The 23,851-nt window shown below is 40.6% G+C and overlaps 1 protein-coding gene across 1 annotated transcript in view; it reads right to left on the reverse strand.

The window, feature by feature from the left end:
* Positions 1-16,209, reverse strand: part of ZNF704 (zinc finger protein 704) — a 47,622-nt gene extending 31,413 nt beyond the window's left edge. The window contains exons 1-2 of the mRNA XM_063299420.1: positions 15,942-16,209; positions 998-1,245 (exon numbers count right to left, since the gene is read on the reverse strand). Of these exons, the coding sequence (XP_063155490.1) occupies positions 998-1,224 (227 nt within the window). The 5' untranslated portion in view covers positions 1,225-1,245; positions 15,942-16,209. The remainder of the gene's footprint in view (positions 1-997; positions 1,246-15,941) is intronic.
* Between the last annotated feature and the right edge of the window lie 7,642 nt (positions 16,210-23,851).

Consider the following 23,851-nt stretch of genomic DNA (forward strand, 5'->3'; position numbering starts at 1 on the left):
AAAATGCCACAATGTTTGCTTTTATACCAACTTCATAGGTGACAACTAACATAAATTCTCAGAAATGAGTTTGCAGTCTCTATGCACGCTACAGATAGGGCCTCCATCAGAGTATATTACACGGACTGTCTTCAGCAGCAACATCCATACAGTTATGGTAAGCGTGCCCTAGCAGTCTTTTGTGAATGCCCCAATGCAAGCACTAAGCTGAGGAGGGAAAGAGGAAAAAAGGTTTTCTAGTTATCTCAAGTATTGCACCTAATTAGTTTCAACAGATGCCTGATTCAGATATAATATTTTGATCTAATAAACCATGGTTTTAAAAATGAGCTGTGTGCTCACAGTGCTCACTGCCCATTCCTGCCCATTCTTCATATGCCCAGCTTAGAATTTTTTTTAAAGCATCCTACTTTACCCAAACTGGAAAGCCAATTTACAAATCAAATAGGAAACCAAACTCAGATCAGGGGAATTGTGACTTAATATATCATGTGACTGAGACGGACCTCAGACTAGGCCCATCCTTTGCCCTGTTGGTTCCCTGGACTGCAGAATGAAGGCGCTGTAGCTGAGACATCTGAAGGACAATCACTTGAAAAACGCTATTGGAGGGAATTGCCCTCCCTGCTATGCCATTACTTAATGTGCTAGTTGGTGTCATAATTGCACCTATTTTTATTAATGATTTCCCATTATTTATTCCTCACAAAGTGTTGGAAAAACAATTGCAACAGTTATTTATTCCTGTTTGACATTTATGGGACAGAGACCAGATGTTCAAGGCTGCCCAGTAAATCTATGTCTCCTATAGGATTCCAAGATCAGCGTCCACTAATGGCCCCTAACAAGTCACCCTCCACCCACTAACCCTTGCATTCAAAGTGTATAAAAGCATTATCTAAGTTATATGAGACATCGAAACAAGAGAAAGAACCACATAAAATAAACTCAGAATTGTATCCATATTCTTCCCTTTCCTACTTTTTTGTTTCTCTACCTTGTAGGAGGCACATCAATGTTTGAAGATACAACTTTGCGTTTCTGTTCGAGAAGGCAGATAGAACGAGTATTTTCTTTTTCATGGTCATGGACTCTGCCAAATTTTTTGGTGTCTGCTGTTTTTGAATCCTCTTCCTTCATAGCCAACACAAAAAATTGCTGATCTGAAAGTTTTTGATTTAGATCACTTTTTAGGTCTTCCTTTTGAAATGCTGCACAGGTCATTTCACGCTTTATGCTGGTTGCCTGAAAAATAAAAAAAACATATATTATTAGATTTCTTGCAATTCATTTTAAAAGAGTAGGCAGGTACTTCCTCCAGGTATTTAATTCTATTTAGCAGTTCAGACTCTCATTACAACCACATTTGCTTTATAAGCATCAGAAAACCTCTTCAGTTTCTTTCGTAGAAATGTTTGCAATTCTCAAGCATCTTAACACTTTTCATTTCTATATCGACAGTGAGAAACACAAGCATTAAATCTTGAACTTCCCTTGTCTGTGTCTCAGACATTCTTTCAAAGACATACAGGTAGTCCTTGACTTACAACCACAATTGGGACTGGAATTCCTGTTGCTAAGTGAGGCAGTTGTTAAGTGAGCCATGCCCAATTTTATGACCTTTTTGCCATGGCTGTTAAGTGAATCATGTGGTCATTAAACAAATGTGGCTTTCCCCACTGACCGTGCTTGTTGGAAGCAGGCTGGGAAGGTCGCAAATGGCGATCATGTGACCCCGGATGCTGAAACTGCTGTAAATACATGCCAGTTGCCAAGTGCCTGAATTTGATCATGTGGCCACAGGGGTGCTGCGAAGTTTATAAGTGTGAGGACCAATCATAAGTCACTTTTTTCAGTGCTGTCCTAACTTTGAATGGTCACTAAACATATGGTTGTAAATCGAGGGCTACCTGTATTGCATTAGGTTTTTTTCTGGTTTGAAAACTTTTTTTTAATAGGACCTCTGCCTAGAAGCCAAGTTTTTGGCATGATGTCATCATGCAAATGCCACGCGTTACATATTTTCCTCAGACTTTGGGATGCAAGTTCATCATGGTGGCATCTGTGTGATACCTTTGCAGGCATATTGTTATGTTGGTTTGATTATGGTGTGTTGTGCTACCACTGGAAAAAAAGCAACTTTCACCAGCAGCGCCTCTGAATATGGAAAATCCATTTAGTTGCAATGGCTGACTGTGATTTTTAGACCCATTCTCTTTGAATTTATCTAAACTCCTTTAAAAGCAGAATTGTATCTTGCAGCAATAGATTCCAAATGTTAACCATGCACTGTAGGTAGTGATGCTTCTTTATGCCTTTTCTAAAATGACTGGCAACACTAACATTTTAATAGAAGAGTTACTTTTTAAAGCCTTTACCATGACCTTCCTTAATTATCTAAAACCCCCAGATATGTTAACTTTTCTATAGGTAGCATATGATGAAACCTTCTTGTTCATGTTGGTAGCCACGAATTCAATTTGTGAAGTCCATCATTTAGGGATATATTTCCAGAAAATACAGTGACTGAAACCATATGCAGCTTCAACACGTTGATATAAAGGAAATCTGATATATGTCTCATGCTAATCTCTTTCCTAAGAAATGCCAATACTCAGAGACAAGCCAGTCTAATTGACAGGTTTTAGATAGACTGACAGATGGACACTAGCTGAAATGTAACGTAAGCAGCCTTATATTAGATCATAGAGGGGAATTTAAGTGTTCCTCTTCCTTTAGAGGAGAAAAATACCTTTTAGAAGATGCTACTTGTGGAAGCCTCCATTGGCCTCATGCAATTAGCATGAGTTTTGTTGCCTTTTCCTCTGCTACAGCACACCAAGTTGGTGTTTCCAGTAAACTGTACTCATCAAGATCTCTCTCAGATAATTACAGGCATTTCAGAAGTTAAGGATTTTTTGTTTCTTGCTCTAATGAACACCACTTATCTTATTAACCGTGAATGTCACTTGCCGGTTTGCTCCAGTTATACATTCTGGTGACAATCGTCAAGAGATTTTCTGGACAAAATAACATTACCTGCTCCTGCTACATCCTGTAACCACAGGCAAGTCTCAGAAGGCATTTTAAAAGCTCAACTGGAGCTGGAAGTTTTTTTCCCCCCCCAGTGTGGAGATTTTAGTTTCAAAGCTAAAACTTTCAGGACTTGTCCTAAAGTTGTATTTAAAAAAACACAACATATACCAATATTTAATATAATAATAAATATAACTTTTAGATTCCACCTTTCTCCCGTATTCAGAGGACAAATTTTTCTGTTGAAATTATTTGAGGTAGTAGGGAAATGCCTGCCCAATTCTCCCCGCTCCTTCTGTTAACAGGCAATAATGAATGTGAGAGTTAAATCAAGTATTCTTTGCCAGTTCCTAACAGGACCTAGCCTTATAATTGCTTACTATAGCTACTTTTTCTTATTTCCTAGTGTGCCTTCCTTCACTTATCTGGTACTGTATAAATATTTTTCATATTTGTCTTCTTAAATTGGAGTTTATCTGTGAACCTTAAGATGCACAAGAGTAACTGCCAACTTGGCAGTTTGATCCAAGAAAAACAAGAATTCTCTCCCTAAGATGGGTAAAGTGAGTATTTCATGGACTTCCAAAGATCCCATCAACTACGGCTATGTTTAAGATCTATACTACATGAAGCTGCTGGGTGAGGTCATCTGACAGTTTGGGTTAAGGTATCATCAGTATGATGTTCAGGTTTCTATCTTTACCCCAGGCCACCTGGATGATGCTGTGGAGGTTCTATCCCAATGTCTGGAGGCTGTGGAGGCCTGTATGGGCCACAACAGGCTTCAGCTCAACCCAAACAAGACTGAGTGTCTTTGGGTTTTTGGACCTCCTGGTTTTGGGGACCTTCCATCTTTGGTTCTGGATGGGGTGACACCTCCCCAGAGAGGCCCAATGTGCAATCGGGGAGACCTCCTGGACTTGCGGCTCCTGCTCGAGAAGCAGGTGACAGCTGTGGCTAGGAGAACCTTTGCACAGCTTGGATTGTGTGTCAGTTGCACCCATTTCTGGATTAGGGGGCCCTGCTTATGACTTCCAGACTAGACAACTGCAACATGGTCTACATAGGTCTACTCTTGAAGAACATTCAGAATTATCAGCTGGTGCAGAATGCAGCAGCACAGGCATTTAATGGAGTCAATTTTTCAGCGCATGCGACACCACTGTTCTGCAAGCTGCACTGGTTCCCAGTGTGCTTCTGGGTGCAATTCAAGGTGCTGATAATCACCTATAAAGCACTTCATGGCTTGTTTCTACTTATGGGATAGTCTCTCCCCAATTGTTTCTACCGGTCCCACCTGGTCCAGCAGGAGGGGCATTTTACCTGAGGTTAGGTTAGCCCTGACCCTGCTGGCCTTTTGCAAGGCCCTAAAAACTTGGTGCCCTGGCCTGGAGCCCTGGATGTGTGACAGAGCCTATCTTTTGGCTTTGTTGATGGCTATTTTGTAATGCTCGGCTATGTGTTTTTATTTTATATTATGTATTTTATTTGTTTCATCTATTTTATTGTAAGCCACCCAGAGTCACATATGTGAGATGAATGGCCATATAATGCAAGCAAGCAAGCAAATAAAAGGTGTTGCAAATTTGAAAAAGAAGCCACGTTACCCAATTTACAAAACTGGGGTGTGTACTTTACTGTAGGTATTTCTTGTAAAAATTAATGGCTGTTAGCCAAAGTTGTGGCCAACAAAATAATATTTTGATGACATTAACCTTATATCAGAACAGTACTATCTGGAGTAAAAACATCCCTATAATGAAGCTTGAACAGGATATTTTGCCTCTAAAAACAACATTTTTGCAAAGTAAAACTCTACATTTCTATCCAGATTTCATTTATGATGTAAGTGTGGAGTCATTAGGCAGGCAGGAGCAGCTTCTAAGTACTTTTGATCAGCTTTCTAGATTGATATGAGAGGTGGGGCTTATCTCCTTACTGGTCAAAGCAGGCACTACCTTATCCAGAATGACCCTGCCTGGCCAGCTGGGACATATAGAGAAGCCCTGATTAAGGTCTTCCATCACCACCACCACCCTTACACTTGAAAGTCAGAGGAACGTGGGTCAGAAGGCAGGACTTTTTTGCGGTAACACCCACTTGTGGAATGTGCTGCTCTTGAAGATACCATTGGTCCTTCACTCTTGGTTTTCAGGAGCTTTTTCAGGAAATTTTATTGTAAACCGCTCAGAGTCCCCTTTTCGGGAGAGATGGGTAGTGATAGAAATTTGAAAAATAAATAAACAAACTTACCCAAAACCTTTCTTATAAAACAAGATGATGGTTTTCATGCCTAGCTGTAGAGGTTAAGATTTTAAAAAGTAAAAATAAGTTTACTTGTGAATGTTTTTATGTACTGTATTTCAAGGGATTGTTTTTGTTGGCATTGTTATATGTTACTCAGAACCACTGGATTGGGGCTTACATAATTTCTGCAAGCAAACAAACAAATACGTCTCATACGGGTTTTTTGCTGGTCTCAAATGAACAAAGCCTAACACTGGGTGTTCTTCAAGTCTAATTAAAAGTTCAAACACACTTCTTCCCAAGTTATTCTATCTCCTGGGATTCTGATTGTGGTCTGAAACCATCAGTCTAGTTAAGACAACATGTAATATTCTAGGTCAGACTGATTTGAAAGTGACTGTCCATTAGTATCTTCTTTTTTTTCCTTTCCCCCAAAACACCTTTTAAAATGAAGTATTGGACTTCATGTTAAATATATATTTCTCACTAAAACTTTCCCCTCATGAAAAACTGCATGATTGTTCAGCTAGGTTTTGTGTGTTTACGATTTTTGGAAGAATTGGTGAATTTCTTTGCCTTCTAGTTTTTGGGCAAGTTAACTCCAAAATACCTTCCTTTAATTTGTTTGCAGGGAGAGTTCACAGTGTTTTAAATTCTCCAAGCAGCAGAACAGTGCTAGAGAATTAAAGTTAAAATCAGGTTCATATTCATTTTTGAAGACCCAGTAGTTAAAAGAAGGATTGGCAATACAAAAAGCCTCCAAGATGTATTAATTTCTATAGCACACATGTAAGGGATAAAACACAAAGTCCCTACATGCACATCTAAAGATTAAAGCAAAATATGTTAAAATATTTCTTATTTTGAAAATGGCTTTGAAAATCCAGCAACTGTTTCATAAATAAAACTGGAATGATTATTTTAAGAACGTAAATGCTTTCCAAGCTTTTTACCTTTTGATAGGCAGCGAGATGACACAATACTACAAAAAATTATTTCCCCTGTATTGTAAAGCAAAAAGCTTGTAACACTAAATAAACTGTATTTTCAAAAGTAAAACTTTCACTGAAATAATAATAAACATGTTTGAAGGGAACAAGGCAAAAAAAAAAAGTTGCTTGAGAGAAGCTGATTTTCAATCACTTAGCCCTGCAGAAATTAGATGCTGATTCTGAGACAATTCACTAAATCTGTGCATCCTAATGATGGTTAGCTAGTTGTGTATAGCTTTCAACAAGCATAAGATTTATTTTTAAACATCATCAGAGATCCATTATTTAGGACACGTAAAACACCATAAAAAGAAAATAACCAGTATTTGGAAAGTAGCACAATTAATTGGTGAAAGACTAGTACCATTTTAAGAACTTCAACCAGCTACTACTTCATGGCACATTAACCTAGGCATTACATGATATACTGAATCATAAACTAACCTTATGTGATAGGTTTGCACAACATATCTAGGCTAAAATATAGTTAGGCAGTTTGTGGTCCAGTGCATTGTGCTAACATATAGACCACTATATGTTCAAAAGTCTTGTGAAGTCCATTATGTAGATATCACTTTTGTAAATGTACCTTTTTTTTTAATCCTCTCAATTGTGTCTGATTCTCGGAGACTGCCTGGACAAGTCTCCCAGCTGGCTTTGTGGCTAAGGTGGGACTAGAACTCATGGTCTCCCGATTTCTAGCCTGATGCCTTAACCACTACATCAAACTGGCTCTCAAATGTACCTATAAGGATAAATATGAATGTACATACACGTATTCAGGTTCAGCGTTATTTATGTTAAACTGGAAAAGGGACCATAACCCCTTTTTCCTAACCAAATTTATTTCGTATGCTCACAATATTTGACAATATGTGAACATTAAACAGTGCTTCTGGATTATTTTTTTACTTATCAAATTTATATGGCTGCCTATCTCACAAGGAGTGACTATTCAAAGCACTTAATAAATGTTTCCAAAACTGTACTTTCAGCAGCTCTGCTTCATATATCAGTATTATCAGGGCTAGTTCCAGATCTGAAAGTGTATCTAGGTAATATTTTAACAAGTGATAGTAAATAGTCAATATCATAATTTCACATGGTGCTCATAATATAGCAATGCTTTAATAGTTGCACTGTGAGATCTTTTCATAGTGGCCACCTTTTACTAAACATAAAAAGTAATTTAAAAAAGAGAGAGCGAGAGAGAGAGCAGACCACATCATCCTAAATATATTATCCTATCTTCTAGGAAGGGCTTCCAGAATGAAAACAACTTGTATGCACATTTCATGTTTATGAGAGATTTCTAGTGGGGCTTCCTGATTCATTTGGACAAGGCCTAGGTTAGTCATATAGTTGGACATTGCAGAAACCTGAAATGGTAAGACAACCACAGCATTTCAGGTGGGGACAATATAAAACAAAACAAAACAAAAAAACACACAAAACATTCCCCCCAATTAAGAATAAAAACAAGATCAGTTTCTTCTAACTCCATTTTACAGGGAATCTTTTCACACTGAGTGATGTTTAAAATGTCAATTTCCTATATATATAATCCACTGTACCATATTATAATGATACCATTTCATTTCTCTGGGACAAGTGAAGTAGACTTCAGTCCTTAAGATCAAGATATTATTATTATTATTAAAATAGCAAACTCAGTTTTTAGATGTTTCACTGCTGGCAAAAAGATAGTTATGTTTCTGCACTTTAAAACTAGTTTGTTTGATAGTTTTGTCTTGGATAACTGATTTTTTTTTATGACAAAGGACATTTCTTTATTTTGGTATCAAGAAGTTCTAACATGTGAACTCTACATGATGTTAGCCCTGTGAGGTAGTACATTCAAGAAGCACAACAAGGAATTTTAGCTCTATCTTTATTGTAAGGTTACATTAACAGAATCTTGCAAAACTGAAAGTATTTCTCCCCTCCTTTCCTTTTATTCTCAGAAAAACTAGGGAGGGTTCCTTCTGAAATGTTTCCTACACCCTCCCTCTTTTGGAGGTTGAGATACCTTTTATGCACCGGTTATCCAGTCTGTGGCTCTCCCTCCTGTCTCCCAAGGTCATTCCCATATACCATTACACATGAAGACTTACTATAGCCCTGACACATCATATCTATATTGTTAAAATATTGAAATAATTTAAGGCAGATGCACCAGGTGGGTGGTGCTGGAAGGCAGTACAACCAACTCTATCCTCTCATGGTTTCTCTTGAACCCATGTTGCGCATCCTGTCTTATGTGACTTGGATTCGTTCAATTAGCACAAATAATTTCTTATGAATTAATTCAGCAAAATGTAGCCCAGCTGTTATTTATCCCTGCCCTCCACCTTTGACTCTACGGAAATAGCCTGAAATAAGGCAATCACAAACAATTTCCATATTGTTGTCAAAAAAGCTACATAGGTCTGTCATGAGTAAAGCCTGACTTCCAAGAGGTTTTATTTACTACTGAATGGAAATATGATACCCTTTGAAAGCCAGGTTTGTACATATTCAGGTTCCACACCAGGATTTACGGCCTGTGGGGTGGGAGGAGCATCGTTTACTGCTCACCCTAAGCAGCAATGTCACTTGGGATTACACTGCCACGTTTAATAATGCAGAGGCACATTTTTTTCCTACACACTGGGATAGTGCACTGAATTTCTTATTCACATTAAGAGGATTACAGTCAAGACATACTAGCTGAAAAATAAAACGAGTCAGCTTGACTTGGGTTAAAACAGTTGAGAGCAGTGTTTTTCAAACTTGGCAGCTTTAAGATGTGTGGATTTCAACTCATGCTGGCTGGGGAATTCTGGGAGTTTAAGTCCACATATCTTAAAGTTGCCAAGTTTGAAAAATGCTGGTTTAGAGTCAGCTCATATAGCACTATCAGCTCTTGGCCCAAACCTAGTATCATAATTGCAAGAAATGGTTCAAGACTGAATATCCCCAGTCTTTGCCATTACTGTGTCTTTGCCCTCCTCAGTTCACTACAGTAAAAAGATATTTCCTGAGACCCTAAGCTGCACAGAGCCCTCAGAGGCCTCTCTGACCAGGAGTGCTGCCAACTGGCAGCATAGTTTCCAACCATTTTGAGGAGGGGATACATTAAGTGTTAGCCTTAAAATACTGTAGGCATATCACAGTCAAACATTAAAGAAAACTTTGCAATCTCATCTCCAAATCCTGCCACTACCACACTTGTGATTTGGGTCCACCCGCTCTGTGGTTTCAGGCCTGCTCCAGATATTAAATACAGCCATTGTCCTTCAAAGAGTAACCAAAGCCAGCACAGATCATTAAGCACTACAGAGACACAGCTCCCAAGTTATAGTACCGTTGAGAATTCTTAAAGCAATCACTTTTAGATTGTAAGTCCCAAGCATTTTACCATATACCACTGTAGGAGAGCCATGTTAATTGATTGCACCAAAAAGCCAAGAGTCTGGTTGCAGTTCTTCCAACCAACAAATTTTGCTTGTGCGTTTAACTAAAATTTGTTAGTATATGATATGTGGCAAAATCCTCACCATTTGTTAGAATGAGACGTATGGTTGAATGGATCTTGAGTCATTTTTGCTGTTTTAGGAGCTTTCTGTCAAGTTTATGAAAGAATTCCCAGTGAAACAATCAACAATGTCAAATAAGCTATGCAAAAAAAAAAAAAAAAAGCTTGCCTACAACTACTGATGCTCCTTGAGAAATGAGGACTTGGTTTTATGGGACTGCAGGAACCATCATGAGTCTTTCTTCATAATCTGGCACCATTTTTTCATATATGTGTATGAGTTACAGTGTTACAGGATAAGGAAGTAAAGGCCAGACATTAGAGCGGTGTTTCTCAACCTTGGCAACTTTAAGATGTGTGGACTTCAACTCTCAGAATTCCCCAGCCAGCCTTGCTGGCTGGGGAATTCTGGGAGTTGAAGTCCACACATCTTAAAATTGCCAAGGTTGAGAAACAGTGCATCAGAGAGTATTGTACTCACTGACAGTGACCTATGATTGTCTATACCGAAGCACAAGATGTTTAGAAACATTCCAAGATGTACCAGGCTGTGAAGGGATAGAAGACTCCTGAGCTGATCATTCTGACATGTTTCTTACATTTCTTGAGGGTTTGGTACTGTCATGGTATGGGAACAATCAGGACCATCCTAATGATTCCCACAAAGATAAATGATCTCTGTAGATTAATGAAGAATCATCAATCCATTACAACCCAAGCTACAACACTGAGGTAATCCAACACTGCCCATAAAAAGAGAGCTGGAGAAAGAAGAAGTTGGAAGTTCCATTTTCCATTCCATCAAAGACACTTTCAAAGAGCTCTCCTGGAGTTCCCATGCCTGTTTTGTTACTTGATCAAAAACAAACAGGGTTTCTTGGTATGTAAGATTTATATGACTGAGAGAGGGAATGTGAGATTCTTGTATTGCTAAAATAAAGCCTTTTAATCTACCAGTCATCTTTTGGTACTACTGGGTGGTGTTCATTGACTTCGCTATTGTGCTGCATAAAGAGATTCCTATTTGTTTTTGTTTTTTTTAAATCCGTTCAATCATGTCCAATTCTTGGAGACTGCCTGGACTAGCCCCTGCAGTGTTCTTAGCAAGGTTTTTCAGAAGTGGTTTGCCATTGCCTCCTTCCTAGGGCTGAGAGAGAGTGACTGGCCCAAGGTCACCCAGCTAGCTTTGTGCCTAAGGCAGGACTAGAATTCACAGTCTCCCGGTTTCCAGCTTGATGCCTTAACCACTACACCAAACTAGCACTGTCCTAATTCTATAGGAGAGGGCAAACCTCTTGTAACATAACGTCTGTAAGAACAGCAAACATAATTTGAAGATGGAATAGCAGTGTATTCAATATGATAGTTAATAAAACAAATGGGCAAAAATAATAAATCAAACTTAGAACAAAAGGTTAAAGTTTTAGAAGACAAAAACTCTCAACTCTCATGAAGTCATGATGGGCAACTCAAATATACCACAAGCCTCCTTCCTATGCTCCATTAGTGTGTTTTGCTACTGGATTTCAGCATCGCAAAGTGTAGTGCCACTATTTCTAGAGTGCTAAAAACAAATACAAAGCAAAATTGGCACATGAAGTCCCCAGTAGGCTTAATATAACTATTTCATTTTTTTCAGTTGCCCTTACCTGAAAAGTTTAAAACAAAAGTCCACATTTGTTAGCTCTGGTCCTAGACTATGGCCATCACCTATATGACCTTCATAAATGACAGGCAATTCAGAACTAGAGAAAGAACAAAAATGGAATGCCTTCAATTTGATAAGTATTTTGTCTTTAGCTTCAACATTCAGGATGGAAGACCTTACATAAAAAATGAAGCTGTTCTACTTTTCTTTGCCATCCAATACAGCACCGAATATAAAGTCTTTGACTCTGCAGGGTGCTTACAATGCAACATGATAGTAATAAAAGAAGTATGATCGACTGTAACCTATGATGCCTAGCCTCTGCTTATTTGCTTTGCTTCTTAATCCATGCTAAGAACTCTAGTAATTTTAGCTGAAGACTACTTTTTGCCAAGGCTTGATTAGTTAAACCATATTCCTTTTCAGCTTGTCTTTGGTACTCCACCTTCGTCTCTACACAAACTGAGAGCAAGGTTTCAGAGTAAAAGATTTTGGGTAGAACTCAGGGATTTGGGGTAAGGGAAATTCCAATTCAAAGTGCTGGTTTTTACCTTTAAAGCCCTACATGGCATTGGACCGTGTTATTTGAAGGACCGCCTCTCCCTGATTACATCTGCCTGTCCCATCAGATCTAGCAGGAGGGCATGCTGCAGGTCCCGTCAGCTAGGGAGCATCACTTGGAAGTCCTAGGTGACCGGGCTTTCCTGCTGTGGCCCCTGCTTTATGGAATATTCTTCCCCTGAAGTGAGGGTGGCCTCACCCCTCAAGACCTGGTTGTGTCATCAGGCCTGGGGACCCCAGGGGACTGGCAAAATGATGATATGGCTCCAATGTAATTGACACCTGTTCTTCACCGAATGTATATATTTTATTTTTTTTTAGTTTTGTCCCTTTTATATTTTTTGAAGTTTTTAATAATAATAATAATAATTTGTATATATTGTTTTTAGCTTTGTTGTACCCCACCCAGAGTCACTTGTCTGTAAGATGAGTGGATATATATATATCCACCCATCTTCGTCATTCACATATATGTATATGTATATGTGTGTGTATGTATGTATGTGTGTGTATGTATGTGTGTGTTTGTGTATGTATGTGTGTGTGTGTGTATGTATATATGTATGTATGTATGTGTGTATATGTATGTATGTGTGTGTGTGTATGTGTGTGTGCCTGTGTGTGTGTGTATATATGTATATATAACAAAACCAAGAAACAAACGAACAGTTAGAATCCTAACATAATGTGCCCTAAAAGAAAATAGGAAGAGCCAGTCTGGTGTAGTGGTTAAGACATCAGGCTAGAAACTGGGAGACAGTGAGTTCTAGTCTTGCCTTCGGAAAAACCCAGCTGGGTGGCCTTGGGCCAGTCACTCTCTCTCAGCCCTAGGAAGCAGGCAATGACAAACCACTTCTGAAATCTTGCCAAGAAAATTGCAGAGACTAGTCCAGGCAGTTGCCAGAACTTATAAAATTGACTCAGGCAGGCGCCCGTGCACACACACACACACACACACACACACAGAGTTCTTCAACATTATGTTTAGCTAATAAATCCATTCTCTACTTTCTCCAAGGAGCCTGCTTGTTTACTCAGAATACCCATTTTATTTTTTAAAATGTCCTGATTGCATATAAATATACTAAGGAAACTCTGCTGTAAGCAGTTTAGGACGAAACAGTACTTCCACTGGGTAGTATGTCTGCTGAACAACTTCCTTCCTTCTACCATGAAAATCTGACCCTTTTCCATATGCTACATAGTTTGGCAAAGAAATGTTCTTGTTTACAAAAACTTTGCTACTTCTTGTTTTAGTCAATCTTATTCTTGATGATAACAACCAGCTAGGACTCTACAAGTAACTACTATGTGTCAGGAAGTATTTAGCAGCCTCCAGTTCAGTTATAAAAATATGTCATATTCACTATCAACATAGTCCTTTGAGAAAAGTCTGTGGAGAAGCCAAATACAGGTTGTGGTTTTTTTCAACTTGTTCCTTTACGGCTTTAACAACGTGGCTATGCTTAGCCCTAGGCTGCTCTTTTAAGACATAAGCTGAATTTCATACACCTTGCTAAATTATTATTGGTTTAATCATAGCTCAGAGGAAAAACAACAACAAAAAATCCCATAGTGTAGTTTAGTACTCACAATGGAGGCCAAAAACAAAAAAGCAGTATTTTGTTAGGTACAATATATGAACTTACTGTGTGTCAAAAAGTTCCTCTGAGTATAAAAACATTACATTAGGAGTGTACACATACTGCACAGCTATTTACCAAACTTGTAACGTTGGGACAGCTCTCCACTTTTAATCAAGATGCCCTGTTTTTGCAAAACTCATTGACATGGACTCCTCTCATTTATGCTAATTTAAGCACATGAGCAAGCAGAGTTAATCACATCAATCATCTACCTTATCTGGTTTTTCAGTATTGGTTAAAGAATACAAGGGAAAAACCTGTAAGGTGCAATGCTAGCTCTATGTATTATCTGTCTGTCTGTCTGTCATCATCTATGTCAATTTCCTTTTACAATAAAATTCAAATAGCTAAAACACGTTTTAAAGAATATTTTTCTTAAAATTACGCAACAGAAAGTAAGAAAACAAAAACGTAAATTAAAATAATATGCAGCCCTGTCAACTACCACAGAAAACTTCTTTTTCTTAAAGCATGTTTTTAAACAGCAAAATATTAACTAGTATGGCAGCCAAAGATGCTTTGCTGAAATAGGAAGTCATTCTGGAAAACTGTTGACATAACTAAGGTGCCCCTTTTTTCTTTTGTTCACTTCTGAACACAACCTCAAGTGTTAACCAAAGCACAGAGGAAATTGATCTAATTAAATCTAGAATGTTTACATATTTAAAAGCCAAAAATGAGAATCTTCAATTTAATTGAGCTTAGGATCAAAGGGGCAACCAGCAAATGGAACAAAAAAAGAGATAACCTTCTGTCTGGCAGTTATTGAGGGCCAAATTTAGTCTATGAACGCTGATCCAAGATCCATATTTGCTTGTTCAAAATACTTTACATATTTATTCTCATTAATATTTCAAATTATAACATACATAACAATGTTTTAGCTTGTGTTTCTATATCACCTTATATTGAGGATTTTAAAATGCTGCATAGAAATTCTGGGTATAGATTCAGCTAGAAAATCACAGGTATGCTGCAGAAATTGCACATACTTGTTTTTCTGATGGACACTCTCACATGCCAACTTTCAGTGCAATAACTGTGCTTTAATTGCTATTATTTTTCTAATATACCTGTCTATTATTCTAATGTTGCAGAATACATTAGGTTTCTTTGCATCTTCCAAATATGTCACCCATATTTACTTGAGAGTAAGATTTACTGAACGCACTGATACCTTCTGGGTGCTGAAATACACAAACTAATCCTAAACGTGTGTTAGAACTGCAGGGTTAATATCCAGTTGGTTTCCTGCACTACAGCAGCTCTACTGGCTGATGTCATTTTTACCTTCTTCCCTTTTTGGCATTCCCCTTGGCCTTTTAAAGCTTTACTATTGTTTCTGTAACATACGCTTTAGCTGCATGTATTTCAAAGCTGCGTGTGCCCACATACCAGCTATTTTTATCATTCTCTCAATGGTCATTCCAGCTTTGCCCCCTTCCATCAGACAGTATTTTTATTTTCATTAAAATCGTTGTTTCAGGATACCCACTTTGGTCTAATCACAGCAATCATCCAACAATAAATTATCTGATCAAGCACAACAGACTTTGTTAAAGGGTTGGTTTTTAAAACACCGTAAACAACAGCCATCTTTATTTGCACTACACGAGTTAACTGTCTGAGTTGGGGAACAAAACAGGTGAATGCCAACCCTGCAGGGCTGTTAAACCAGCATGATATCCCACACTCTTTCCCTGTTTAAATTCATTTGACCACGCATTTTAGAAATATACGATTAAAAATAGGTACACCCCACTCCTGCCTTTTGGAACATCATTTCTCCTCAAAGTAAGAGGAGCAGTTAATATGAAGTCTATTGTTATACAACCTGACTCGCACAGAAATCCCTTCTCAGAGCCTGGATATTTTAAGGGAGAGAAAAGCAGCGGAGGATACGGCTGTCCCTGACCAACAGGGCAGGTCAAGCAGCTCTGCGCGCCTGCTACAAAGGAGGGGTGGAAAGGGTTCTTAATCTCTCGCGCAGCGAAGGCACTCTAGGTATGCTCAGATGCCTCCTGCCCTTTGCACTCTCTCATCCTCCTCCTAACCTTGACTACAACTTGGGGCTGACTTAGCCCTGCCTCAACTTCCAAGCGGCTGCCCCGGGAAGGACTCCGCGGTCATCAATCACCGCCGACGCGGGCGCAGCTCCCCTGCCGACATTCAGCCCCCGACAACAACCTGCCGCACTGACCCACCCAGCCGACGAGCCCCTCGCCCGCCTCCCACGGCCCAAGCCAGGAGGAGCCTCTGACGGCGGGGACGCTTTTCTCGCGCCGGCGACGCACCTTCAGGCTTCCCCGGGCGGCCGCGTGGCCCTTGCCCGACCCGGCCAGCTCCTCCGCCTCGTCGGCGTCGTCGTCCTCCTCGACGTCCACCACCACGTCCTCCTCTTCGTCCTCTTCCTCGAGGGCGGCTGCCGAGCCCTCGCGCCGAGGCGGCCTCCAGGAGTTTTCGGTCTTAGCTATGCCGCGGCCGCCCGATTCCGGGAAAGGCTGCGCGGCCGAGGGCGGCCCCGCCGTGTTCAAACGCCGGTTCCCCAGACTGGAGCGCTTGGCCAGACGCCGCGCTTGCATGGCCGCGCCCAGCACCGCTTCGCGCGCCGCACTGAGGAAGGAGTGGGCTCGGCTCGCGGGGCGGGTGGGCAAGGCTGAGCGAGGGGGCGGGGGCGGCGGCGGCGGCGGCTATTGCCGCTACAGCCGAGGCACTCGCGGCAAGGCAGCAGAGGTGGTGCAGCCGCCGCTTACAGCGGATGCGCTGGGCTGGGCAGGAAGGCCGGGCGCGCCGCTGCAGCCATCGGGCGCTCTGCCCCGGCGAGGGACTGGGGGACCCTGCTGGGATCGCTCCCTTCTGCAGGTCAGCGGCGCTTCCCAGCTGTTGGCTAGAGGGCGGGCGGCCGAGCTGGGTGAACGGACCGAGTGGGGTCTTTTGCTAGCCTTTCCCGGCGCTCGCTAGTCCTCAGCCCCAAAACCCGGACTGGAGTCGACTTCCTCTGAAATGCTAATCGGCGGCAGATTCGCCTGCCCGCTGCCGCCGCTCCAGCCGTTCGCGCCGGCTAAGGGGCTGCTGGGCTGGGAGTGCTGGCTACGGCCTTCCTCGCCTCCAAGCGCCCTGAAGCGCCCAGCAACAAGTGCTGACAACAATACGGCGTGCTGCGGGTTACAAAGGCAAGCTTCGGCGGAGGGAGGATGGGTCATCCGTAATAGCGGGGAAAGCCATATGCAGGCACCAACCGGATTTGGGCAGTGATGTGTGTTACTAGGACAGATTGTTACTCCGTGGCAGAGACCAGGCGGGCATCGCACCGATCGAGCAACGAGACCCAACAGCAACGACTTACTAGATTCCTTTTAGCGCAACGCCGGAACCCTATTAAGACACGCCAAGACATTCCGATCGCATGCAGTCTTGCTCCCATTAAACTTTTCTTTTGGGGGGGATGCCTTCGAGTCAGCGTCGACTCCTGGCAACTGCCTGGAGAAGTCCCTGAAGTTGTCTTGGCAAGGTTTTTCAGAAGTGGTTTGCCACTGCCTCCTTCCTAGGGCTGAGAGAGAGTGACTGGCCCAAGGTTCCCCAGTTGGCTTGTACCTAAGCCGGGACTAGAACTCACGGTCTCCCGGTTTCTAGTCTGGTGCCCTAAGCCCCAAATGTAGTGGGCTGAAATCAGTGCCTGTGTTGCTTAGGGGTAGTTTTTTTTTTAAACTTGGCATTTAACCTTTTATTGACCCATTTCGAGATCCTATGTTCCTTTAGTGATACTCTACCTTGTACCGTGAAAACATAGCTTTCTAGTAAAATGATTATTAGTTACACTAACAGTTATATAAAATAAGAATTTATCATATTGTCCAAAGCCTTAAACACATCTGCAATAGAATAATCATGACTTTGAAGCTCTTCCCAAAAGGGAAGTGCTGAGCAGTAGTGAGACACACAATTAAAAGGAAACTCTGTTTCAGAGTTATGTCATTGTGATAATGGGTTTTTCACTGCTTTCAGTCTTCACTGTGGTTAATGGGCAGGAGAATCCCTTCTTGGTTTTTAAACCCCAAGGAGAAATGTGAACCCCATTAAAGAAACAGTCACGCACAGCTCATACCAAGATACATTGCCATTATATATCGAATAGAATCGAATTATCCATTCAGTTGTATCCGACCCTTGGCAATTCCATAAGCCAGCTGTCTCCATGATTTCCAATCTTGTACAGCTTCTTTCAGTTGCTTTATATTTTGGCCTGTGTCTGCTTTGATTACATCCCACCACTACGTTCTTTGGCGTCCTCGTCGTCTTTTGCCACTGACCGTTCCAAGCATAACGTCTTTCTCCAACGATGTTGATCTCATGACATGACCAAAGTAACTAAGTCTAAGTTTTGTTGTTTTTCCTTCTAGTGCATGACTGGTTTTATGCACTTCAACACTTCTTTATTTGATATCTTTGCAGTCCAAGGGATGTGTAAGAGCATCATATATACATCATGCCAATATATTCATTTTCAAGTGTGGCTTTGTTAAGTATTTTTATGTCAAATCCAAATTTATCCTGATACAATGAGTGAAATAGTTCTGGGTGTACAAACTTGAGCTCCCTCACTGCTTTTATCCCAAATATTTGTCACAGGCAATAGGCAATGACATCTTAAGTAATAAGTCCCACATTTTATACCAGTTGAATCTTGTAGCCATTTTTGAAAAGGTCACAGATAGAACCACTGCTCTAGGACAGAGACAAGGTCACAGTTGCAGAATTGGCCCAAGAATCCAAACCATTTACAAATGTTTTTCTAGAGGGCTTATGGGGTAGGGATAGAGGACTTCCTGGAGGCAAGGTACAGATATTCTCACCCTTAAAAACCTCAGTCCTTTAAAATGGCTTCAAAATTACCCCCAAATTGTGATTTTAGGCCTAATTTTCATATTTTTGAGGAGATTAGGAATGGGAATAGTTGCTTTCCATCCTTAAACCACTCCAAAAATGTGAGAAATGGGCCCCAAATGTGTATGGCCAGTTCTTCTGACCTCACATCATGGCAGCTTCCTGGAAGTTCAGGAGGCTGAGTTGCAGCCCCCAACCCCTCAAATGTTCCACGTTCTCATTACAGTATAGGCCTTCTCTTGAATGCTGGAGCGTTTTCTCAGACAACTGAAAAAGAATTAAGCAGTTCTCTTTTGGCTTTGGACCAGCTTTCTTCTGCCACTTCTAAAGTCCATAGGCAGGTTTTTGTCATATATAGAGCAAGGAAGGATTTTTTCATATATTCAGGACCCCTGATTTTGGTTCTCTCTGGCCTACAAATTAAAAGATATTCTTCATTAGGTGATTGCAGAAGTTCTTAAGCTTGTTTGGATGCTTATCAATCAACTATTTTCAAGATCAAGCAAGGATAGCTTCTTCCTTATGTTTAACACCACAATACTGTCATTCATCTGTCATGTTTGGGAAATGCACCAAATGAGCAGCATTCCTACTATTAATACTGGCAGTGTTAGAAGAGTTCCTTAAAATGAGGGTGCAGGTAGACCTGAGATCAAACTTTCTGTCTAGCCTTGAACTACCTTTCAGTAAACAAGCCTCTGAGATACTTCATGGGTTGCATCCTTTTGACAGAGTCATATGGACAAAAATATTTTATGACCCTTCGTACAGCCTTTCATTGGAGATTCCCATGCAAGCAATGCTCACATGCTTCACCCCAAAGACACAGCAGCTGTAAATATAAACCAACTTCCTAGTTACTTGCCCAGCCTTCCATCTGCCATTATTTTAGCCAATATGACCACGTAGACTACATGATAGAAATTGGAATGTGACACATCTGGAGGGTACCAGGTTCAGGATATATGGTGCACCATTAGTTAGCTGTAATTTGGTAAAGATGTGCTGTGGAAATATTTTCCAATTTCTGAGCAACCCTGTCTGGCTTTTTTATTCTTATGAGGACAGGCAAGAAGTTATCAATATCTTGATGTTATCAGAATAATAGCAATATTTCAGTGAGATACAGGTTGCAATTAATGCAATATGTTCCAAAATATTATCCTGATGGACAATGTTTTGTAAGTACTGGCTTTTTCATATGGTAATTCATGTTCAGCAAAAATGATATGAATATGATATTAGACATTTCTGCCTTAAAAAAGTCTCATTTCATTATTTCCTGGGGCATTCCCATGGCATTTCAGTCAGATACAGGAGTTTCATTCAAATGAGACTTTATTTCAATTGGACACTATTTCACTGTGTTGTGCTGCAGCTCTCTGAACAGAGAGATTGGATTGTCTGAGATATCAAAAGAAATTAATCCTAATTCCTGCTATGAATCCATTACGGCTTTTCAGTTAGACCGTTCCTGCTACCGGCAGAATGCAGACTGTAAACATGTGTGGCTCTGTGAAAAAGCCAGCTTCTCATTGGTGTAACTTCTCCAGGCCTCCACTAAGCTACACATCTGAGCTGTCAGTTACTTTTATAGAGTGCACTAGTTTTTGGCGCCACATCTGGGAGTGAGCTTACAATAACATGAGCCCAAACAGCAGTGCCAAGAAGACGAAAGGCATATGCTGAGACTGTTAGAATGCTGGCAGCAAGGGAGATTTCAGAGAATATCTCCAAAATAAGACAAACATGTTTGCATCCTCTGCCATAAAACCTTTTATGATTATTTACGTCACTTTAAAGTATTGATAAAATTAAGGTGATGAGAATGGAATGATCACCAGACTAAGAAGTGCGCTCAGTGTGCATTGGTGCATGGAAGTAATGGAGCTTCTTTCCTATTGTGCGTGCTTAAGATTGCAGACTTAGAAGATCAGTCTTATTGGAACAGCTAAGAAATACACGTATTTGTTAGATTTTTATATTACTGGATTTACAGTCATTTCTTTGCAGTTTGTATCTTAAAATGTCAGGATCAATAATTAACATATTAACTGTAAAGTGTCCACAGTAAACATCAATACATTATTATGATAAGCAATGTATAGATAGTGCTTTCACCTATGACAATGGCAGATGTTATCAATTAGTTAACTCCAAATACCCTCCTAAAAGTTCAGTCTTAACCTATTTCTAGAAGGTAGAACCCCAGGTGGGAGGCTGCCCACAAAACAAGCCCACAACTGAAAAGTGGAGCCTGTGAGCTTCTGCCTCCTGTACCTCACAAAAGGAAGGGACCATAGTTTCTCCTAGGATGATCTTATTGGGTGGGTCATTCTGCCTGAAGGAGGCAATCCTGATTCAAAACCAACACTCTGGATTGCATTTGGAAGTCAAGTACAATGTGCTCATGGTGATGAATGCCAGATAACAAACACACAAGGCATTACATTTTGCATCATCTGCAGCTTCTGAATAGTCTTCAAGGGCAGCCCCATGTAGAACACATTGTAGTAGTCTAACCAAGTAGTGGTGAATTTATGTGTCACTATTGCAACTTGCATCTTCCTGCTCAAGGTAGGGCCATAATTGGTGCATCTGTTGAAGCTGGGCAAAGCCTATGCCTCCAACTGTTAATTTAGTAGCTGTAAGTCCAGGGGGACATTCAAATTATTGACCTACTTCTTCAGAGAGTGCCCCCTCTTGAGAGATACTATCAGGCTGACAAAGCCATGAGAAACAGCAATTTCATCTCCTTGGATTCAGCATGTTTTATTCCATCTAGACCCCAACAGGACAAGAACTCGATAGCATCCCTGGTTGACCTCTCCCAATGGTTTCATGAAGATGTTAAAAAGCAGACAGGGGACAACTAAAACCTGTGGCATGCCAGATTATAACAGACACTCTAATTGCTCAACCACTCATCCTGTACTACCACTAACTGGAACCAGCCACTAAGGAATGAGCAGAACCACCACAGAACAGTTCCTCTACTTTCTAACTCCTACGAGTGGCCCAGAAAAATAACATGGTTGATGGTATTGAATGCTAATGAGAGTTTTAATAGGACCAGAAGGGACATACTATTCCCATTCTGGCCTTGATAAACATCATGTACCAGTGCGACCAATGCTATTTCAGCTCCTTGCCCAGGCCTGACTCTTGACTGAAAAGGGTCTAGATATTTCCTGCAGGTATTTTGAAGCAGACTTCATGCTACCTTCTCAACAACTTTCCTCCAAAAAGGGAAGCTGCATATGGAAGCACTTGTCAAGAACTATCGAATCCTGGGAGGGCCTTTTGAAAAAGAAGTGCACCACAGCTTTTAAGACTACACATCTTCCCACAAGGAAATGGTGATCACCTCCCAGATCCAGTTAATCATACCTCTTCCAACCTCATGAAGGAGCCAAGAATCAAGCATGCAGGTGGCAGATGACATTCTTGAAAGCACCCTGTACTCTTCATCAGAGTCAGCAGGCCAAAAGGAGTCTCAGATGTTATTTTAAGAACTACAGATACTAGATATGGAATCTTTTTATTAATTTATTTTCCTGAAAGTTGTAGGTGAACTAGCAAGCTGTGCCTGCCAGATTCTTGATACTGCTTATTTTTCAAGTTTATTGGCTTCAGTTGTTCTGGGTGTCAAGGAAGTGCAGCACATTATTAGATATCTAATTTCTTTTTATTGTATTTTGATATCACACAGGAGTGAAGTTCTTGTTGGATATCTAATTCTTGCCTCTGGGAAGAAGATAACTTGGCTGGGCTTGGGCATCATGTGACTTGTTTTGGGAGGGAGCCAGTAGAGGGTGAGAGATAGCAGGGTCCAAGCAGCAATACAGTCTACTAGCTGGATGTGAGAAAGAGAAGTTACATTAGACAAAACTGGTTTTTGTTTTGGTTTGAATTTTAGTATAAATTTTAGCAGGCTGTGCTGGGCCCAGAAAATCTGTTGGTACTCTGAAAAATGCATGTCAAGTTATATACTGTATTTTTCATCCATGCTAAATACTTTGGGTTGGGACCTGGAGAGATAGCTGTGGTCTAACAGAACTTAAGAAATTACGTATCTGTTAATTTGAAGAATGAGAGGGAACCCAGTAGAATCCCTAGGAGAAGCTTCTGTTGCATAGACTAAAAGTTGGGCTTTAGGCTTATCCTTGCTATCCATGTAGAAAAAACTATTGCAATATCATAAAAAGGCAAAGTCACCTTCAAGTCAGTGTTGACTTCTGGTGATACCATGGTCACTTTCATACAGTTTGTTTGTTTGTTTTCTATCCTGCCTTTATTATTTTTATAAATAACTCAAGGCGGGGAACATACCTAATACCTCCTCCTTTTTCCCCACAACAGCAACCCTGTGAGGTGAGTTGGGCTGAGAGAGAGTGACTGGCCCAAGGTCACCCAGCCGGCTTTCATGCCTAAGGTGGGACTAGAACCCACAGACTCCTGGTTTCTAGCCCATTGCCTTTACCACTAGACCAAACTGGCTCAATAGACCAAATAACTTTCCTTTCCTTTCCTTTCCTTTCCTTTCCTTTCCTTTCCTTTCCTTTCCTTTCCTTTCCTTTCCTTTCCTTTCCTTTCCTTTCCTTTCCTTTCCTTTCCTTTCCTTTCCTTTCCTTGTTCCAGGATGTTTTTCAGTGTCCCAGCTTAACCTACATCTCTGGTATTCCCTGTTAATCCTTCAATCCAGTAATAACCAGGCCCACACCTGTTTAGCTTCTGAACCCAGACAAAGTTGGCCAGTCATAGGTTGTAATTTAGTTCAGGTAACATCCATTCCATCATGTTGAATGGATTTAAAGAGAGTTTGGAAATTTATGCCACTCTAAAGATGTTCAGATTTCAAGTTTCACAGTTGGCACCTACCCATTTTCCCAAACTTGCATTTCACTAGCTGTATCATTTGAATCCAGCACATTCTTTATTTTAATCTCAGTTTAGTCATAGCGATTAGTTGACTTGAGCATTGGCAGCTCATTGAGTACATCTGTTCCACTAAATTCAGAAGTTATTTGTAGCGATAAATACAAGTTTCACCCTAAAAGAAAACAACCAATTGAATGTTATAAAAATCATTCTAGCAATTTGACAGTGAAACTAATTACCCAGAGAGGTGATGGGCTCATATTCATTGGATGTGTTCAAGCAGAGACTAGATAGCCATCTGTCTAGGAAGCTTTAATTTAGATTCCTGCAGTGGATTGAACTTGATGGTGTAAATCCCCCTCCCAATTATAGGATTTTATGATTCTTCTAAACCTGAATTTAAGACACCCCTCTTCCCAAAGACAGCAAATGTATCCTT

Source organism: Candoia aspera, chromosome 3 (genome assembly GCF_035149785.1).
Source record: "Candoia aspera isolate rCanAsp1 chromosome 3, rCanAsp1.hap2, whole genome shotgun sequence".
NCBI lineage: Eukaryota > Metazoa > Chordata > Lepidosauria > Squamata > Boidae > Candoia > Candoia aspera.